The 22,244-nt window shown below is 41.1% G+C and overlaps 1 protein-coding gene across 7 annotated transcripts in view; it reads right to left on the bottom strand.

The window, feature by feature from the left end:
- The window catches only part of magi2b (membrane associated guanylate kinase, WW and PDZ domain containing 2b), a 61,027-nt gene that overhangs the window by 13,537 nt on the left and 25,246 nt on the right, over positions 1-22,244 (bottom strand). For all 7 annotated transcript variants that reach the window (XM_028407400.1, XM_028407402.1, XM_028407401.1 and 4 more), the window contains exons 3-11: positions 20,037-20,156; positions 15,500-15,724; positions 14,306-14,534; positions 13,704-13,783; positions 6,902-6,959; positions 5,930-6,051; positions 5,189-5,371; positions 1,875-2,389; positions 1,064-1,232 (exon numbers count right to left, since the gene is read on the bottom strand). In XM_028407400.1, the coding sequence (XP_028263201.1) occupies positions 1,064-1,232; positions 1,875-2,389; positions 5,189-5,371; positions 5,930-6,051; positions 6,902-6,959; positions 13,704-13,783; positions 14,306-14,534; positions 15,500-15,724; positions 20,037-20,156 (1,701 nt within the window). The remainder of the gene's footprint in view (positions 1-1,063; positions 1,233-1,874; positions 2,390-5,188; positions 5,372-5,929; positions 6,052-6,901; positions 6,960-13,703; positions 13,784-14,305; positions 14,535-15,499; positions 15,725-20,036; positions 20,157-22,244) is intronic.

Raw genomic sequence — 22,244 nt, 5'->3', positions numbered from 1 at the left:
CTGCTTTCCCCGGTGTGTTTGTGCCATGTCATACCCACAGACCTGCACCACACCTAACAGTTGAGCTCTCCATTTCTAATGTGATGGGCTACATCCTATAACACTCCCTTCATGCTCCTTCAGTCTGTTTTACTGGAAAACATCTAGGACATGTTGGTGATAAAGCCGCATTTGGAAAACACTGAGAACACATGGTGTGATGCACAAAACACTTAGTCTGACATCTGCTCACACTCTTTCCTGATCTGTAATACTCCTGCTTACTCCCTCTATGCGTCAGCACATATGAAACACATTACACAACATATTGTTCATTACAGTTATATGATTTTTACTTTCTATAGGCAAAAATCTGCAGTTTACTCTTCTACTGCAATTTTTTTATGAGACAGTACAGTAATTTGTCCAGTTTTGCACCAGACAAAATAATTCCTCTAGCTTCTAAACTATTTAGTATTCTAAATATAAAATCTCATCTAGAGACTTGAATAAAATCTGAATAAGAGCCACTGTTATTTGAATGTGCTCAAAAATAGAACAAGTTTCAAAATTATCATAATCAAAATCTCTTTTGCTCTCTCAGCTCTCTCTGTCAACTCTACTTGACTCCTCTCATGCAGTGCTGCAGCTGGTGTTGAAGATGCACAACTAAATGATATTTGTGCAGCTTGATCAGGAGCCAGCTTGTATTCATGAGGAAGCTGCTCTTGCACTGGACCCTTCTCAAACTTTACTAAATTTATCGAGGCCTTTGAAAGTGGCCAAAATGCCACTTGTGTTTTTATGTACAACTGTACTGGAACCACTTTTTCCGGCAGAATAGATATTAATTGATAAAAGGCCATCACCTGGTATTGAGTTGAAAGTTGTTGGATTATTATGTGAAAGTAAATGGGATTTATAATATCAAAACAACTGACATTATAATATAAGTATAATACATAAAACAAGGTTTAACATTTATTATAAACCTGTGCTATAAAGAGTCCTTACAGCTCCAATCAATGAACAACTTGGAAACACACACACCAAACAAACGGTCAAAGAGATAAGAAACACTCACCTGTCCCTGCTCTCTGTATGAGGAGTGTGGCTTCTGCTCCTACCGGACACTCTTTCAGCATCTCCACCACTCGTCCATGCCCAGCTGCAGCCACTGGCTGCTGGTTCACCTCCAGGATCAGGTCTCCCTCTATCAGCCCTGATGCTGCCTGTGAGCCTGGGTCTAACACCTGCACCACAACACCACACATCTATCCTCACTCCATTTTACCTTATTTTGTAGTAACTCACAATCATGTAAAAAAGAATGTGGGTCAGAGTACAACACAGAACATGCTCTATTTTTACTAGGGGAAGTTATTTTCCTGTCAATTATGCAACCCATCTACCTTACTGGGCCCTGAAATACCCAAACAAATGAGTAGGGACAGATGTCTTTTGTAGTGCAGATGTTTTACTCTACAGCAGGGATTAAAAAATCACACATCCTCACATCCTAACTCATTTTAATTTACCAACTTCTTACTGCCAGTTATTGAGATATTCAGGTTTTGACTGTATCTGTATCTTAAGGCTGCTCCTCATTTATTACCATCCTAGTAGATAGCAAATCCAACACTGGCTGAGCTCGCTTTTGTCTTAATCTCTCTCTTCAAAGTAACTTGCATTGACCAAACTAAATTTTTCTTGATCCGCTGTTTTAACTCAACTCTACTAGAGAGTTTAGCTGACGACTGGGATTTCACTCATGAAAGAATTTAATTTGTTCAACGCAGACGACAATAGAATACAAATCTATATTTGCAGCCTTCATCTTGTCTGGACTATTCCTTATCTGCTATATAGACAATGAGATGATGAAGACATATCACCTGTTTGACTCGCTGCCCAGTTGGACTGTCGGCAATGGTGAACCCAAAACCTTCTGCCCCTTTCACCATAGTAACTGTTAGCAGCTCTGCTCCTTGTGCTGTTGCCCCAGCAACACCAGTCCCTGACACACTGTCATCGTGTGGCGTGAGTGCTGATGCTGAGCCTGGTGTGGTGGGCGGCAGGGATGAACCGTCTAGATGTGTGTCCCCAGGGTGAGAGGCTCCGGCCTGGGCTAGAGCTTGAGCAGGAAGCTGGGAGCTCAATGACAGGTACTCCAGGTATGGGTCATAGCTGCTGCGGCCATTCACAACCAGCGGACGGTGCTCCAGACCAATGGGTGTCAGGGAAGCACTGGCTGCGCCACTTGGGTCCTCGGGGTCAAAGGGCAGAGGATATCCTCGACAGAGCACAAGGGTCACACTCTGACCAATTGGTACAGACTGGAACAGCTTAACGACATCGGCATGCGTGGTGCCAAGCACGCAGATGTCGTTAATGTAGACAATGACATCACCTAGAGAAGAAGATAGCAACAGCTTCAGTGCACTGCAGCATGTTACACAGGCCACGTGATGTGATGTCAGTGGTCCATGTATAACATACTGTGCTGCAAAAACACAACTTGTCACAGTCTGTTGCCATAAGTGTCAAATCTCAGCAGCATTAGAACATACTGCTGCAGGGAGGAGGAAGCCACTGTCACACAGGAACATAGTATCAACTGCCACTACAGGTCATCTACACGTGTGAGACGGACTGACACACAGGGTCAGAGCAAATAAGACGACTTTTAATCATGAACAGTGGTCTTTAATCATGACATCCTGTGTAGCACTATTTATGATCTGTCATATCCATGTTCATTTCAGCTGCTCAGTGAATTATATTTTTCCTGCATGCCAATAAAGAGGTGAAACAACTCCTCAAATGCAGCACTAGATACTAGTTTGAACGTGCGGAAAGTTATGGATTTCAGCTTTTAAGTTACAGCCCCATGACAAATGCAGCTGCCTCAAATCCTCTATTTCACACTTCTAGAGGCACTCTCTGTCACACATGCCGACACGCACACACGACCATGAGGGTGTGCACACATGTCACACGCACAATCGTACGCAATCCCTAAGAGCAATGCTGCACAGCTCAAATAGGCCAGCTAATCTCAGTGTCTGTGCTGTGTGTCACTGTGTGCATGCCTGTGTGTGTGCATGCATGTGTGTGAGCAGCTTTGGCAATGTCACAGAGTGGAGACAAGCAAGTTGGAGAGCAAAATCAGAACAGAGAGAGAGAGAGATAGAGAGAGAGAGAGAGACTGGGCTGACAGACCAGGATAGAGGGATGAAGAGAGAAAAACTAGAGAGGTAGAAAGAGAAAACAGATGAAAATACACTGAGGCTGAAAACAGAGGAGAAGTGTCAGATGACATGGTTAGATAAGAAAGAATAATAAATGGTAAGCTGGAGAGACAAAGCGAGAGATGGAGATAAAATACAAAGAGATAGAATCCAGATAAAAGAGGGACTGATAGACACAACGAGACATAAAAGCAAAGAGCAGGAGCTCAACGCAGGAAGGAGGATTCCCAGCTCTGAAAATGAGCTCTAAATGAGCAGTTAAGGCACCAGCCGTGCCAGGCACAGGGCTCGCTGGCGGCTTCACAGGACAGTATACATACAGTCTAACTTTTCTGATTCCGAGCCCACTATGACCTTTAATTAAAATCAACTCTTTTGGCCAAAGCTAATGGCTTGTATTTGAAAAATGTAACTTGAAAAATCTATTTTTTCCTGAAGCAGCCTAAGGTGAGGTGTAGGGGCAACATTTATGAAGTACGGCAGGGTCTCAGCAGCACTCAGTAAGCCTCGAAGACACCAGCTGCTCATGTGGCGGTAAATATCTTGATACTGGTGCATTTGTGATTCCTTTATAAGAAATGAATCTCCTAATGAAATAGGTGTTGTGTGGTCTGGTGTCAGTTATGGCCAATGAAATTATTTTCTCTCAGTCATATTAGAAGGAGAAGGTTACAGTGAAGACAGGACAGAGAGTGTGCTAAGAACTCCTTGTCTGGGACAAACAGTGCCAGAGACACAAATATAGGGTGCCCCAATACACCAACAAGGGCGATTGATGACCCCCTTTAAGATGAAATAATGGAAACCTTTGTGTGAAATGTGTGGGGTTTCTGTTTTGTTCACAGATGTTGCACTTAACATTTGCTATAATTTAGTTTTCATTCATATGGTTTAGTTGGGACCTGCTCTGAAAGGACACTACACTGCAGTGAGTGACAGGTGTAACACCGTTACAACTAGGTTGTTGGAATTTTAGAAAAAGTCCTTAAGATGCAATTAAGTAGACATTGTGAGACTCTACAGAAAGGTAAATGAAATCAAAATGTAGGGGAAAACTGAAGGGTATTAATGAGGCATGACCAGGGCCCAACCTTCAGGTTTTATAGATAAGACAGAACAAAGTTCCACCTGTGGCTCGTCTTATGGGTACTTAAAGATAATGGGAGGGAAGAGCAGGGCCCTGTGCTGACTTTGCAGGTAAACAATGACAAATATCAGGATTAAAACACATTAACTTAAGAGTCACCCCCCAAACACAAACCTAAAATGTGATGCAGCTGAGACTGCACAAACAGTTGTTAGCTTCAGCTGTTTATAAGATGGAGGCGGAGGCGCCAAACACAGCTCAAAGCAAATGTTATATTTTGATCAGAATGAGACAGATTCAGATCCACAGGGGGACACTGGGTAATATCTTGTGTGTGTATCCTTATAAAACAGTGATGCTCTATATAACCAGCGCCCTGCTGGGGAAGGACAGAAGGACAAACCTCCGAAGTGATTCACTGCTGAAACACTAACTTTGTATGGACAAATAATAACTTTGACTTTTGAGAGTATTTGGAGAACATTTTAAATTCAGAGCATCACTTAATTACAGTAAACAATATATCAAAGTGGATACAAACATGGTTTGTGGATTTGGTTGTAAGTGGCTGCGTTCTCTGTGACCTCTGCCTGCTTTAACTAAAACACAAGTGCTTACTCTGATAAATACTGAGCTGTCTAAATTTTGATGCTGAAATTCACAAAGAAAATTACTGAAAAAGTAAAGTAAATTACTTTAACTGCTATGGCTAGAGATTAAAGTCCATAATGCCGAGGTGCCAAAATGAGGATGCTATATTTAAACAATTCTATTACACTATCAGCACTGACGGAGGTGACAGCTTGCAGTTTGTTTAAACCTCATTTCGTTTCTAAACCAGTTGTCAAAATTGGAAGGTGCACATAATTACCTGTGTCCATTTTTCCGTCCTGAGCAGCGGGTCCATCTGGTATTACACTCTTCACTTGAAGAAACTCATCAGGCTCATCGCCTCCTATAATTGTGAAGCCAAATCCCATGTTGCTCTTTTGCAGGGCTGTCGACAGGAAGGTGCCCTTCAGCTGGGTTGGGTCCCTCGTAAACAATGGCTTCTCTGTATTGAGAGAAGGTTTTTGAGTGTGATGTTTATGAAATCCTTTAATTTTAACATCAAGTTTTCAAATTGAAAAAGGGTTCATTCACTGCTGAATCTACATACTTTTCTGAATATAGATACATTCTGCAGAAAAGCTGACTCTGATGACATATGCACTTTTCACTCAGATGAAGCAGTACATAATGTACTGGTGGAGTATGTCCTCATGTGTGTGTCTAGATTATCCCACTAGGGGCCTCAGGGTGAGCATGTTCTCTGTCCCCCGCATTTCCAGCGATCTCCATTCGACCCTGTTCATTGTGACATTGAGCATCTGCCCCATCAAATCCTCGTGAAACTGTTCACTGTGAGTTATGTCAGTAAACAGTGATACAATGCACAACGTTCTATACAGAGAATCATTACAGTAAGGAAAAAATGTTAAAATAAAACTACTAGCATGTGTGGCTTTAAGACCAGGGACATGCACCATGCATCTTTCTGCAGTCATGGCATTTTCATATTTGTGTGAGTATGTCAGCATGTTTCTGTACCACACACAGTGGAGTACTGTACCTCTGTATATGGTGGGCAGTGGTAGAGCAGAGAGTCCCTGGCTCTGCATCTGCCTCTGCTGCTCCAGGCGTCTCTTGGCTTCCAGGACTGGGTTCTCAAACTGAGTCCTTCGATTGATGTGACTGGAAATACACATTATGACAAAAGAAATGTAAATTAAAGATGGGATTATACTAAAGAAACATCAACACCACAATGCAGTTCTACAAAATTATATATTATTTATAAGAACATTTAATGCAGTTTGTTACATTATTGACACTTTTAAACAAACTTTAGTCCAGCTCAGGGTCTCTGTGAAACTTTTAGGCCATTGTAGTGCATAATATAAAGGCTCTAGTCAAAATAAAGTGCTGGTAAAGGCGTACATACATTTACAAAAAACACTAGTTGCTGAATGAACACAACAAAAGAAACAACTTTCTTGTGTTGGAGTCTATTGGTATATTGTTGCCTTAAATCTGTAAAAGCTTAATGCAGTTTTAATAGCAGTATTTTAGGTTTAGTGGGTACACGGGATGTTCAGTCTCCATGCATGCAGTTTAACCATACATCTTATTTAACTGCTTTTGGCTTTAAATACATTATATTAAAGTAACTTGTAGCTATAGCAAAATGAATGAGAAAAATTACAAAACAGAATAGACAGTTTACGAAGCAGCACCTAAAATGATACCTATCTCTGTTTAAGCTGCAAAAAAATCATGTGTCCTCAAATAAAAAAGAGCACCTAGAAAGCAATAAAGTCTGTTTGTAATAGAGCAAATTATAAGACCGAGCAGGAGAGCAGGTTTATCAGCAGCATTCTCAAGATAGTCCTTACAGATGAGTATTTTGTTGTAAAAGTAAATCAATGGAGCAGTATATGTATAAAACAAAAAGAGAATTTAGTCATTTATAATTCATAACAAGGCATTGTAAACCACAAAAATACATTTCCTGTTTTACTAAAAACTCAACAGGGAAACTTACTCTACATAGTAGCTGCCGTAGATGGGGTCATCTATCTTCTCCCAGCCATAGGGCAGCTCTGAGAATAAGAAGAAACCAGACAAAGGAGTCAGTTTGTGCTGAGAGCAGAAGAAGGAAGGTAGACACCAAACTGAACCACTGAGGGGAGACAACACGAATCTCTGGGTTCACAGCTAGAGGTTCCCAGAGTGCTCCTCGAATAGACAGTCAACACTTCGATCTGCAGTGGTGGCTTCTTCATGGAGGCACGAATCACAACAAGGACGTCAATACAGCAGCTGAGAAGATTTAAATCATCTGACACATCCTGCCTGCTCTTTCCTTCTTTGTCCTCCTTGTATTGTGCACACAAATCCTTCAAGGCCAAATACCTCTAACCATACTACTTAGAGTTTGTTTCTTTTATTTTTACCCACCCACTCGTTTGCGCCTTGGATGGCTTCCATGGCTGCTGTGTTAATTGTCTCCTCCTCGCCCTCCTCTGGTTCTCTGTTCCCTCTTCACTTCATCTATCTCTTTGTTGATTTATCTCTCTCTCTCCGTTGTAAAGAACTGGGTCAAGGCACAGCTAAGATTCCTGTACTCTATGCCTTATTCTTGTAATTCACTTTACACAGTGTGTTGTAATGAGCTCCCTCTGCCGGTTTCTGTAAAACGCATGATGTATTCATTATGCAGATTTAAGAAACATGCTATAATGGCTGAGCTACAACACACACCCACATACACACCGAGCAGTGGTCCATCTGCCTGAGCCGTCTCCCTCACACTCAGACATATATGGGAAATATTGCATTTCTGATTAGCATTCATCGCGCGTGTTCGTGAGAGGGGTCTCATATTAATTCATTCTCATCTCTTGTATTAATAGGAATCTAATTCATGAAATTCAGGGCTCTAACAGCAAGTGGTCAATTTTCAAATATTAAAGCGAACCTGATGAACGCAGCAGAATAAAAAGTGTGATGCAGAAAAAAAGGACATATATTATAAGAATGAGTCCTCCAGCACTTGGCTTGACCCTGAGCTTATTACTAAAACACAACCATGCATACTCTCACAAACTCAAACAAGACGTGAGAACCCCTGTGGTAGAACAGTGTGGAGGTGAAAGCCTCAGACAAAGCAGGAATATGGTGGATATATATATATATATAAAATACAATAATATAGCTTATTAGCTTGCACAGGTCAATAACTACTTAACTCAAACTAATGTCAATTACTCAACTACTCTGACTGTTTAACCTATACTGACTACAATGTGTTTTTAGCATGTGACATGGGGAGAGGGAGTCTTTCTCTTGTTTGATGGTGTTCCTGATAAATCAGAGACCTGACCGATTAAAAACAGGTGGGTGTCTGCCGGCACTCTGCCCACCTCACCTCTGTTTTACTCACACTCACTGCTTTGCCAGTTTTTGAATTAAATGGGAGTCGGGCAGACAGTGGCGCTGCCAAAACGTCCAGAGAAACCAGAGGAAGCTTAAAAATTGTTTGTCAGGATTGTGACATGACAGAGAGGTCAGTCATCTGGTATTCAGAGCAACTAAAGGGCAGGCTAAGTTACAATACTATGGAATAATTCTAACTTTACAGAAATGATTAGGAAATTTGTTTTTCCTCATTGTTTTGGATGGTACCATATCCCAAGTGCTAGTATTTTTTTTTACAGTTATTTGATCTGCGTGGTGCTGATACTGTGGCATCATCCCCCTCAGGCTGTAATGTAATTATGAACAGATTTGTGATCTTGATATCAATAATCCATGTGTAAACCTGTGTGTCAGTGTGTGTGTGTGTGTCTTGGCTGCTAAAAATGCTGACTGTGCAGCCCAAGGTGAAAGGGGTTCAAGCCTCAAATTATCTTTGTTCTGCTTCTGCAGTTTGCTCAAACAGCCTGCACCACACACACCGCCATTACCTCAAATGACCCTCCTCTTTCTGGAGGTAAAACAGTCACATAAATGAATACTTCAAACCACCTTAAATTCCCTCCTACCCTGTCCACGAGCCACCTTAAATGCCGGCCTAACTCATCCACTAGTCGCTTGCCCTCCCCCTAAAGTGAAAGGGAGACAGTTTCCATGGAAACCACCAGTGGAAGTCTTTTTTTTCCCCTCGCCTGAGCTGAGGGCTCTGTCTTGTCTCTATTTCCTGCTGCTGAAATGCAGAGAGAAGGAGAGAGGATGTTTGTGGGTTTTATGCAGTCACATGAATCTATATTTGCAGTGTGTGTATGTGTGTCGTGTATTAAATGGCTGAACAGTGTGTCTGAATGAGTGAGAGCGTCATCTTCTTTGACACTGAATCAAATTCCTCATCATGTGTCTGTATGTAATATGAGCACTGAGGGGCTTGTTCATGTGTTCTGGTGCTTGTTTGTGTGTATGTGTATTGGTGTCTCTCTTCTTGACATAAAGTCTAATTGGGATTTTTCTGCATTAGATGACTCATGTTCCCTCTCACATAATGACTGACCAACAGACAGCCATGAAGATACAATGAACTCTTCTGACTCACCGAAATAACAACCAACAAACATGAACACAAGAATAAATTGAAACCAAAAAACAACCTCTTCAAACATTTTCCTGCAGCTTAACACTGATGAATGTGTTATATAAACTGTAATTACTGCAAATAACTGATAGTTTGGTCTATAGTGGTAAATACCAGTAAGAACACAAAATTCACTAAGGTGAGGGTTGAAAATTGTTGTTCCATATAACTAGCAATAATGTCATTATTAGGCAGCATTTTAACCTTCCTCCAAAGAGTCAACCTTGTGTTTGAGAAACCTTAAAAACTGTCATTCAGATGCTCTACAGAGTTACAAATGAACATTTCTCAGAAAGAGACCGCCATCTAACTGACAATAGGATTTACATTGGTGAGACCAAGTCTAAGAAAACAGAGACTCCAGAATTATGGCTCTCCCTCCTCACAGCCATGTCATACCAGGAGGTAGGACTGACCAGACCAGTCATCAAACTTTCTGTTACATTCCAAAGGGACACTTCACACTATAACGTGCTCTTTGTTTTATATTGTTTGAATGCATGGAAGTCATATTGTTGTAGTTTTGTTCTTACTGCTCTCTGACCCTAACCCGACCACAATGCCATTACTTATGTTAGATTGTGTCAGTTGAACCTTTTACAATTATCAGCAGATAACTGGAGGTTATATTTGAATAGAATGTTATGTTTGTCATCATAAACATGTTCCATGCCTAATTTACCTTTCTGTATTTTGAAACTGTATTATTTTCCATAACAAACATCCTACACCTTACAATCATTTAATTATAGATCAACAGGTCATGGTGATACAGAGTGTGTGATCTTAGATTAAAGCTAACTATATAAGTCTCTAAAGCATAGACGTCACTTTAAGACAAAGGAATTTGTAATTTGACTGAGCGTGAAGATGACCAGCTCTCTCCACCCAGAAGATACACCCAAAACCTGCTTAAGATAAAACTTCTCACTCGCTTTGTTCCTCAGAGCGGAAACTCAGAACAGCACAGAACAGATGCAGAGTACAGAGAAGGGAAGAACAGATAAACAACACACATCAGATGAAGAGACTTTGTCTAAGAGCATGAACATGTCCTGATATTTGCAGGTATTTTGTTAGAATAAAACTGAAATCTTGACCTGTTGAGCTAGAAGAAAGGAGGATTATCAAAAACTATGCAGTAGCAAGCATGACTAAAGATTAATATTAGCCAATAATCACAAAAGCTTCTGATTAGTTTGCTGGCTGATGTCATAGCTTTAATAAAACTTGTGTTTGTGTCAGCAGCAATGCCATCATCACTGTCCAGGGGTACACGTTTACACAACACAGACTCTTTATATCCACCAAAATCAGTCATATTTTGTTCACCTAATCAATTCTGAGGTTAGATCTAAAAAGCAAAAATTGAAAATAAAGAGGCTGTGAGACAGGACCAAATGAAACAGCAAAAAATGAGAATGAAATAAAGCAAAAGGGCCGCAGCCCCAACATGACTGAGTGTAATAGCAGTGATAAAACTCAGTGATAAAAAGAGGTAACATTTTTAGCATCTGTATCTGACAGTAATTGTCTGTGCCTTAACATTTCTCATATCCAGACCGCTCCCTGTCTCTACTTGTTTTTCTTTTCTTTTTTCAAGAATAAACACTGCCTGGACATCCTTCTGCATTCACCCTTACTTATAACTTTCTCCTACTTCTTGCAGTCCCTTCCTTCTGCAGTATATTTGGCTACAGACAGGGTTTGACATTGCGTTGTCAGCCTCAACGTGTATTTCTGCCTGACCAGCACTAACAGATTTTTTTGTCAATCACACAGGGATTGAGTAAATATCAAAGGCAGAATTGAAACGATGCCTTGCCATGATTTGTGGCTTGTCCTGCTCTGTCTTGCTGCCTCTGAGGCGAGAGAGAAGATATGGGGTTGTGTTACGCAACAAAAGACTCACTGACATAAAGACTGCAAGGAAACCAGATCTGTGGTGACAAGCCTTTGAACTTATGGAGTCAGCTTCGGCATACAGAGGTTGTACATTTGCACAAACACACCAACATGAACAAGCATCTCCTCAAATTCACCCAAAAACACATGCATAGGAGCAAAAGGAGCCAGAGTGGCTGAGTGAGGGGAAAGGGAATAGTGAATGAGGAAATGAAATGCAGGAATAAAGTGGAGCAAAAAGACCAGACATGCATGAGATGGAAGCAACGGAAAGGGAATAACAAGAGGGAAGCAGCAAAAAACAGCACTGATGAAAGTATGTCTGAATGTTTGTCTGCTTCCTGCCTAAAGCTGTGAGACTGAAGAATCCTTCAGGCAGAGGGGCAGTTAAAAACAGCACCACCTCTTCCTGATGTTCCCTGCCCACATTTATTGTTTTATTCACTCTGCTTGCATAATCTGACATCCCTGCTTCCATGCATATTTAATCATTCAAAAACTAGATGTCCATTAATGTGGGCAAAAATGGAAAATTGCCTTCAAATTGTCCCAGCGTGCACAGCAGGCACTGAAAACCATAAACATCAGATAGCTGCCTGCAGCATATAACTGAGAGCTGCAGGACACCACAGTGATTATTAAAAAAAGAACAGAGTAATGTAAATAGCAGCATCTTGGATTAAACTACTATATATTCTTCCATCATCCATGTGATTGCTGAGCTGTTTATACTGAAAAAGAACATTTTCTAGCATCTACAACATGAATTTAAAGGTGCTGTGAGAGCCTGAATCCATAGTACAAAAGATGTCATCACAGGAGACAGAAACTTCTCAACAGTGCAGACCTGTACCAAGACATACCTGCCAAATCTTGTGAATTGACAGGTGTGCGTGTGTGTGTGTGTGGAGTAAACACCAGTTTGTGCAGGGCTGAGTGGTGTTATTAGAATTCCTGTCACAGACTGGGCAGAGGAAGAGAGAGAGAGATGGAGAATGAAGGTGGGAGAGAAAAAGAAAGAGAGGAGGGAAAATTGAAGAGCGGCAGATTGAAAGAGGAGGGAGAGAGAGAGAGAGAGAGAGAGATGTGAGGAAAAGGAATACAGACAGGAGAATGGAGGAGGGAGAAGATTGCAGAGATGAAGCACAGAGGAGAGGTAGAGAAGGTATTGATTCAGATCTCGCTCTGTTGAATCACATCACAAACTAATTTGCTGACCGAAGGCTGTGACAGCAGCAGGGATGTAACATCACCTTATTGTTATATATCTGATTACACAGAACCACCACTTCACTGACATCTGCACACTCTCCATTTTCCCCCCATAAACTTCTGTGTGGTTAGGTTACTTTCTTCTTATAGTTCCTGCTTTGAAAAGACACTGATGTTTTTTTATACACAACAGTAAACTCCAAAAATAAACAGACTGAAGCTTCTCCTCCTCCATCGAAAAACTTAAATTTAACAGTCACTGAAACCAAAATTATGCCATCCCACTGCTTTCAACACAAAAGTCCTACACTGTGAGTGGGACCATTAATATTCTGCCACATAAAATATCACATTTCAGTTTACTGTGTTTCTTTTTTTTCTCCACTGCCCTATAAAGGTCTGAGAGAGAGAAGAAGCACTCAGCTGTTCATAAAAACATGTAAGCAGGAGTTTTACTGCAGACGCTGCTTCTGTTCAAAGGGTCACACACTAAAACATTCTATAACTGCTGCAAATTCACAGCTAGAATTAAACTTATTTGAGCATGTTAGTTTGTGTGAAGCTATAAACAATCTTAAGATTACTACATCGCTTTCTGTCATTAAAGTTTTAATTTCTTTATCATGAAAATTCCTTTGCTGCATATCTGAATATCCCTGATTATGTATTCTGTTCTCATCTGAGATTTCATAAAGCTACTGAGCTACTGAGTGTAAATGCAGCTGTTCTGTCTTACCCTAATTTAATTCATTAGTGGACATTTGGTCATTATGTATAAAAAAGGACCCTGAACAAGCCGATTACGTTCCTCTCTGCACATTCTGTAGTAGCAATTCTACGCTAATTAACAACAACAAAAAAAAGCAGAATTTATTTGTCTTATAAAAACCTGTGTAGGCTGGGGGAGCAGAAACAGTCTAACGGACACCTCACACTGTTGCACATTTTAGTCCTTTTTGTTGCATGGAGGGAAAACAAACAGTGAGTGCAGCAGCGTGGAGCAAAAAAACACAGGTAAGAACAGCAGGATATCCAGACACAACACACTCCCACAAACACCTGAAGTCAGACTTGACTCACATGAACAAACAAAAGCTTAGAGGAGAAAGTCTCTCAGACTCACCGTCTTCCCTGCATTCTTCTGGTGGCTTTGCCTTCTTTGCGAGTCGAGGATCGAGCCATGATGTAGTTTTGGTGTTGTGACTAGAGAAGAACAAAAAGAGATTTGAAGATGAGGGTAATAAGACGAGGAAGAGTGCAAACTGAGGTCAAAGAGTGATGGACAGAGAGGATAACAGAAGTAAATGAGTGCAAAGTAACACGTATTACCCCTGTGTATGCATGTGTGTGAGCACAAAGGCAAAGAGAAACAAGGGTCTATCTAAGGTAAACTAAATGGCCATTAATCCATTAATTAGCCCTCAGCCACTAATTAGTAAGGGTAACAGGAAAAGGCAAAGTTTGCATGTGTGCACGCATTCTGTCTGATTAGCAGTACATCAATTATTGAACACAGAGCTATAAAATGTACACACAGACAAATATAAACCAAGATTTTAAAGTGGCTGCATTATATTGGATTTGTATTTCAGTAGTTTATATTATTTATATAAAATATTAAATAAAACATTTAAACAGCTACTTGTACAAAATAACACACTAGAGAATAAAAACATTTTACAGTGTAAAACCCACAAGTTAGATTCATATTTAATAGTATCATACTCTATGAAGTAAACCTCCCCCTTCTCTGTGTAGGCCATCTCCCAGTTGTCAGGCAGGGGACCCAGCTCTTCTTCGTCTGCGTCTGGGACTTTGGTGGGGGATTTGGAGGGAGATTTTGGGGTCTCCTCTTCTTCGGGTGGGGACTCAGCGCTGACTTGAGCCTGGCTGGACACTTCAACGGCAACCTCCCCAGAGGCATCTGTGCTCTTGTCCTCATGCTCACTGGACTCTGTGGACCGTGCATACACACCCAGTCTTATTCACACACACATGCAGACCTGAATACACACTACACACGCCATGCATGATGAGTCAGAGCCAAGCCACTGCAGAGCTATGAACCCCCAGGAGAGAGAGGGGGAAGGAGACAGAGTCTGAGGACAATGAGCGCGAAGAAAAAACAACATAGGAATGTCAGAAATTGAGAAACGGGAAAAGACAGAGACTTTAGGGGTCAGAGACTGAGTCAGAGAAAGACTTTTAGAGTGAGAAAAGCTGGTGGCGTCTATGATGGATGAGGAGCATGCAATTTAAGAGTGTGTGACATTCCTGCTGGAAGAAGCCACTCAGTGGAGGCAAATTTTACTTTGATCAAAAGTGAGATACAAGGTTTTTCTAGAATGTCTGGGGAATATCAGTAAAAAAAAAGAAACAAATATGCTACAAAACTACAAAGAGAAGTAGTGGAAACACAAGGAAGCAGAGAGGGCAGCAGGGAGAGGGCCGCAGAGACTAAGAACAAGCAAGAGGTCAGAAGGAAGAGGATGGCAGAGGACAGGAAGATAGAAATGGTGGTATTAATAGAAACAAGGACAAAGGCCAGTGGCAGAAAGACAGCAGGAGAGACAGAGAAATGAGAGGACAGAGAGAGACAGCAGCTAAAGCCAAAATGAGACTCTGGCTAGTCATCACAGTGGAGACATTAAGGTGCCCTTGTGCATTCTGTTACATAAGGTTATTGAGAACCTGTGCACTTCAAACTCATGCAGGCAGAGCCTGTTATTAACTAATCAGGGGACAGTTTGCTGTAGCTACTGTGTGAACTGCAGGCATGAAACTGGACTACAAAAGAGACTTGACCCAGAGGACAGACAGATTTTCTTCTTCCTAAATATGACATTTTATAAAACAACCTCATGGTCACAAAAGTTGTCAAAGAATCACATATAAAAATTTTTTTCTCTCTTATGCTACCTGGGGTGATAGCCACTCCGTTGCCATTGACAACTGGGCTCTCCTCTTCCTCCTCCTCAGGCGGCTCCAGGCTGGCACGCTGCTCCATGTTGCTGACTGACTGGTTCCTCTTTCTCTTGCCCTGGGCGCTTGGCCGGGCTCCGGGTAGCAGGGCCTCACTCACATTCAGAGGAGGTGCAGCCGGGGACGGCTCTGCTGGAGGTTTCGGTGTGCCGTAGAAGTTATCTGAGGGCAGAGAGGTATACAACAGTGTTCCTGTTAGAGCCCACATGCACGGCGAGAGAAAGTTCTCAGGTGATGTAACATGCCGTCTGGCATCCAGGGTGGAGGTCCACTGCTCATGGGCAGCTGTAGCCTAAAACAGATGATTGCTTTTCAAAATGTAAGACTTGTCTATCTGGACAGAGCGCTGAGATAAAATTACCCTAATAATTATTTCTAATAAGCACAGAGTTTTTCAGAAAGAAACACAAATTAGTGGCTGCTTTTAGAAGAGGCTATCTGACAGAAATAGACAGAATAACTGGATTGGGAAATGTTTATCACTTCAAAAAATACCAGGAAAACAACCTTCAGCCTTCGTCACTTTTCTACCCTACCAAATCAGAAGAAAAGAAAAAGTTAATAAAGCTTACTTTCACTTGTTAATTATCCTTCTCTGTCATGTTTTCAAGGAGCAGCCACCCAATCCCCAAAAAATGAGGCACTTAATTTACAGTTCAATAATTATTGGCTCATTATTCTGCTCGGTCCCCCAGAAAGACAAAAGACACCTTACGGTCTTCTAAAAATACACGACAAGGACTGGAAACCTGTGACAGCAGTAAATTCATTCGTTATTGTCTGGTTTTATGCTTCAATCTCCAAATAAAACATTTGCAGCACATAGAAGCAAGACACAGCCCTACCGTATGTCTGCTCTGTGTTTTGGAGTTCTGGTTACTCTGCTGTATGTTTTAAACTAAATCTCTGTAAAAGAGTGACACATTTTTTTCAGTTAACAGGAGTCTCTCCATAGGTTTGTTCTAATGGACAGATACACTTTAGTGTTTGGATGGTATTTATTACTGCTGAGCCACATTACCAAGCTCAACAGTTTAGTGAGTTTCAAAGCTCAAACCAGCTGACTCTTCTCATGGCCATGGGTGAGGGTAAAAACATAGATTAACAGTAAATGTTTTTTTCCTCTGCTCTGCTCCTGAACATCATTTTTAAGATAAAATAATGCTCTGGTAATAATGCACTGGACCTACGTTGGAACATAATCATAGCTTTGCCTCTGTATACATTTTAACTAGCATTTTTTATGCTGCTTGTTTATGTCTACTTACATTCACGTGTGTGCTATCACCTGATACACCAGACGTTACCCACAACACACAATAAGTGTTTTAAAAAAAAACATTTCTCGTCATCATCACTAAACCTAACACAGGCCTCCACATTGTTCCTCTCAATACACTAGTCTGACTGCATGTTATTCTTCCTATTCAGCATCCTATAGTAATCATCATCACTGAGCAGCAGTGCTAAACAGCATGTGTCTATTTCTAGCAGGTTGGAATAAAGTGATGGTCTTTTCTCAAGTCTCTTCAGCTTATTCAGAGCCATGCTGCTGCTGAGTCATGACAAAGAGCAAAACAAGTGAAAACATCCCACATCCACTGTGAGAGAAAAGAGTTTAAGAACTGGTTTACATCTGCACATTTCTCAATGGCCACATGAGCGGATGTGACTCTTTTACCATAAAAGAGCCTTCTGCTTTCATTGTGTTTTTTTTCCTGTTTATTTATGGTTTCCTAGTGTTCATATTCCTGACTTTTTTAGTATTGGGCTTTCATTTATTTATTTATTTCATATATATTTTTTAATCTCATTTACTGTCTTGTCCTGATTGCCCTTGTTTTGAGTCATTTGTTTTTCAACAAAAGATTTTTGTCTTTGCTTTTCTGTCAGAGCATTACATGATATTCAGTTACAATGCACTGCTATGAAAACAACAGATACTCTGTTCATGTTTTATAGTGTTCATTTTTTTAGTACCTTTAATAATTTTGTCTCCTGCCTTACGCCTATTGACAGATGGGAAAGGCTCCATGACCCTGTAGTACAGGACAAAGCAGGTTCAGATCAAGAATGGAAGGAACTTGCCTTCCTTGCTAATGAATATCTCACTTACATGGAGAGGGAATATGACTATGTTGTTATTATTTAGACAATAAAGGTTTTTTAAAAGTTGATGGCTCTATATTTGAATGGCTTTTCATTGCTGTGTGTCATAAATGTACAAATAATGTACTGCTTAATTGACTGGTACTTTTTTTTCTAAATTCTGCTTTCTGTTAAAATGTAATACATATATAGGAATAAATGTATTAAAATAATTTGAGGAGAGATGATTAAAGCAGGTACAGAGGATGGTGGAGGGGTTTCATAGAGAGGACGAGGGGGAAAAGGAGGAAAACCACAGCTGAGCAAAGAGGAGGGAGGGAGGCAGCATTAAAGGACAAAAGGAGGATCAGCAGTAAAGAGTCCACAGATATCAGTTCACTTTTATCACAGCAGGAGGCCTATAGATATTAAAAGCAGCTCTGTTGCATCCACCACTTCCTCAGTAAGCACACTTGGCCTGGTGCTCACCAGGCAGAATTTTCACATCATGTCAAAACTATAAATGTGCACACACCAGCACATGTAAACACAGACAAATGTGAAACTGCAAAGGAAGCAGGTGCCCACCTGTAAAAGCTAAAGGACAACCTGAGGAGATGCTTTAAAGAATATAAAGCATGCAGAGATAAGTTTAGAGTTCCTACTTATGTTTAACGCTGGTTTAAATAAACAAAATGTTCCCCTGATATTCAATGCCTGAGACGCCTGAAGGCATTTTGGTTTTTGTGCAGTTCAATATCCACCTTCAGCTGTGACTCATCTCACTCCCATCATCACATATATAAGTCTTATGTGTACCAAGTCTAGCACACACTAACCCACACAAGACTTTACAGACTCCATGTCTGATTTTTGTCTCCATCACTGTTTTCCGTACAAAAACTTTTTTTATTCTTAAATGTTATCCACAAATGTAATAAAGTCCTTCGATTATATTTTACACCATTTCCCTGTGACTGAAGCTATTAGATTAGCACAAGAACTCACTTAGATCATTCAATTTCAACTGGATGGTCCATAACATGGACTAGAAATGGACCCTTTTTATGCAGGCTTTGAATGGTGAAGACCTTATGTGGGAATGACACAGTGACAGCGTGATAAATATGCATTAGAAAACTGTACTAGCATGGTGGCAACACAAGCAAGAAAAATCACCAGAAGGTTATGAGGCTATTAGTGTAAAAACAAAAACAGTAGCTAGCATACATAGCTTATATCTGACCCGATGAATCTCCCTTTACCTGCTGCTCAGCCTGTTACATACTATTAACTCACGCTGCTCAACCACAGGGCACAGTATACATAAACTTTTTTTTTTTCCAGTATGCTAAAGCTTGCAGCCACATTAGCCTGCTGTTTTGTTTTTCCTGGTACCAGATACACTGGTACTTGTGTTCAAAGTCATACTGAATATTCCAAGCCATCTAAGGTCACTACACTGATCTCAGGTAAAGACACCTCTAGTCACAATAGAGGTGTCTTTACACCTCTAGTCACAATAGAGGTGTCTTTACCTGAGATCAGCTTATGTTGCCGAATTTTACTACCACCACTGTTGACAAAAAAGAAAGTACCACTGCAATATGAATTTAAAATAATCACATTCCACATTTTCTTTTAACATATCACCTACAGCCTGAGCGACTTCTAGATCCTTTCCCCCTTTCTTTCCTCTTGTCTCATCCCTTCTCATCCTCTCTCTTATTTTAATGTGCTTCACCAAATGAGTTGCACACCTCCAGTGCAGCCACCCAATTAGAGACAGCTTCCCCGAGTGGACACTAGTAAACTTGTGTGTTAAAGCAAGCACACATGCATCTTATAGACGTATAGTAAAAAGTCAACACACACACGTGCCCATACCCCCTACTTGTCTACATTCACACAAATAAATTGTACGAGTGTGTTCCGACACACAGCTCAGAAAAATTGCTTCTGGGCAAATGAACCAGAAAATCCCCAATCTGCAGATGTATCTCTGACAATGTAGCAAAGCAGAGATGCAGATTTGACATGACTTGGAAATGGCATTTGTCCAGTTCCTGCTCGCTCTCTCACACACATGTACGCGCGCACACACACATACACAGACTGAAATAATCAACCAGACATTCAACAGCCACAAGAGGAAGCTATACTGCAGAATACAAATCAGTGCAGAAGACTCATTTTGTTTACTCGAGCTGTGCAGGAGAGCATCACCTGACACATCTAATTAATCAAGTAAAGATATACGCTGTAGTACAAGAAGAAAAAGTAGAAAAATAGCTATACTGAAACATACGCTCCCATTTATGCTCCCCGAGCACCTGTACTTGTCCTGCAGATGCAGAATAGCTCCTGCACAGGTCCCAGAGCTCACCTTCATAGGTTCCACTCTCTAGCAGGGCTCCACTTTGCTCCAGTTCCATAAAACGCTCCACACTCACAAAGTTGTAGTCCACCCCGGGCACCTCCCCCTCCTTAGGCTGCCTGGTGGTACCTGCAGAGATAGAGAGAGTAGAGTGAGAGAGAGAGAGAGGGAGAGGGAGAGGAAGGGAAAAGAGAGGTCATTTAAGCCAAATGGGGCACTTGAGAAGAAAAGGCAGGAAGGCAGAGGAAGAGGAACAGAAAAACATGGCAGATTTGAGGCAACAAAGTGTATGGGAGGAAGTGGGAGGGGAAGGGAAATGGAACAGAAGAGGCTGACTGAGGAGTCATCACTTGTGATAGCCAAATCCATTCACACAATTATGTGTGAGTGACAGTGAGAGACGAGAGGAACAGTGTGAGCAAACTCAAACTGTAAACCACCATCATTCAGTCCCTACAAGCCAATCCTGTGCTGCTTTAGTAATGAGTGAATCAATATGGCAGTTTTACCAAACATAACTCACTCCTCCTAATACAGCACACAATACTGTGCCAATTGGATTATTGTCGAAACAGCAGGAATGCAGAGGCACCACATTACCATGCAGCAATTAGAGCCCTCCTGCATCAACGCTCTAGAGATCTCCATCAGTTCTGCAGCGCCAAGGCTCGGCTGTGTGATGGCAGCGATGGGAGTTTTGAGTTTAATGAGGTGCTGTGTTTGTGTCTCTGCCAAGTGGACTATCAGCTCAAGCTCAGTGAAGTCTGCTAGTGTTGATCCCTGCTCTCCATCGATCACGCCTGAAAACAGTCATTGGTCTGGGGTGGAGAGGGAGGCCAGTCTGAGCATTTTCCAGAACTTGGGCCAGCATGGTAAGAGATTAGTCTGATTGATCTGACCATGCTGCTACCAGAAAGCGTAGGATTTGTGCCTGAATTGCCCATGTGAACACTTCTGAAAAGTCAGTTATGACAAGGCTGTGGAAAGACAAATAAAGGCTACATGTGCTCAGGTATAATGGAGGGAATAAAACCCCTCCTAGTGTTTTAGCAGAAGTGTGAGCTGTGGGAGATTAAAGCAGCAGGTGGAGGATGTGCTGGACTCACACACACCACACACACACACACACTGAGTGGGGCCCGCAGGATCCTCTAACTCTCCCTGGAGTGTGATATCTTAATCATTGGATCTCTATTGATCGTCTGTCACCACTTTACTCCTGCAGTGCACCTCCTGAACATTCTTGACTGTATTTACCTGATTACTTGGAACAAACATGGAAGCTTAGCAACAGCTAACGAGCGAGAGAGAGAGAATGACACCCAATCCACCAAACACCAACACAATGTCTAGAAAACTATTTAAAATTGCACATACTAGGTTTGTTTGTCTTTGTGACTCAAAATGGTGGTAAAGTGCCCACTGTGACAACAGTAATCCCATCTCACAGGTGATCACAGCTGGGATGCTGTAAATCCACTCCACCGGTGTGAGTGTGTCCCACCATTCCTATCGTTTGATGTAGTCTGACAATGATCAGCACTACATTGGTAAAATATGTTTTGAATGGTTGTTGTGATGTTAGAGAGCTTTATTACTGGAAGAGAGCCATACTGTTGACTCAGCTGACACAGCTGTGTATGCATCGTGTATACCATAGAGGATACTGTATATTTACATTCACTGTTTATATTTAACAGCAAACTGTACAAATTAACTGTGAACACCTTAGCTGCAGCCTCTGATCCTACCAGTAATAAACACTGTTTTACTCAATATTCTATTTGTTTGTGCATATTTATTATCTGTAATAATACCACCAACAACTGATTGAACTCCAGGCTGCAAAATATTTTTGTTTATATTTTGGATTTCATTATATCACAAGGTATAATAAATAACTTCTCCACCCCCACGAGTTGACTCATCTCTCCTATGACTCAGTCTTTACCAACATTTAACATTAAAAGCTCTGCAGGGATACTGTTGCACACATTCAAAGGGTATTTTATCCGATTGTATTGTCAGGTGTAATCAGATGATCATTTTCACTCATATTATGAACATGCTTCTCCCCACTGGTTCAAAACATGAGCTATTGTAGCTAATGTATCAGAGACCATCAGAATGAGGCCTGCTCTATAAACTGTGCTGCAGGTTAAAAAAAAAAAAAATTAAAGTAGGGCATCCACCGCATGTGAAGTGCTACTGTGAACA

This window comes from Parambassis ranga, chromosome 6 (assembly GCF_900634625.1).
Source record: "Parambassis ranga chromosome 6, fParRan2.1, whole genome shotgun sequence".
NCBI classification, from domain to species: Eukaryota; Metazoa; Chordata; class Actinopteri; family Ambassidae; genus Parambassis; species Parambassis ranga.
The sequence above is the reverse complement of the archived record's forward strand: the minus strand, read 5'-3'. Positions and strand labels throughout refer to the sequence as shown.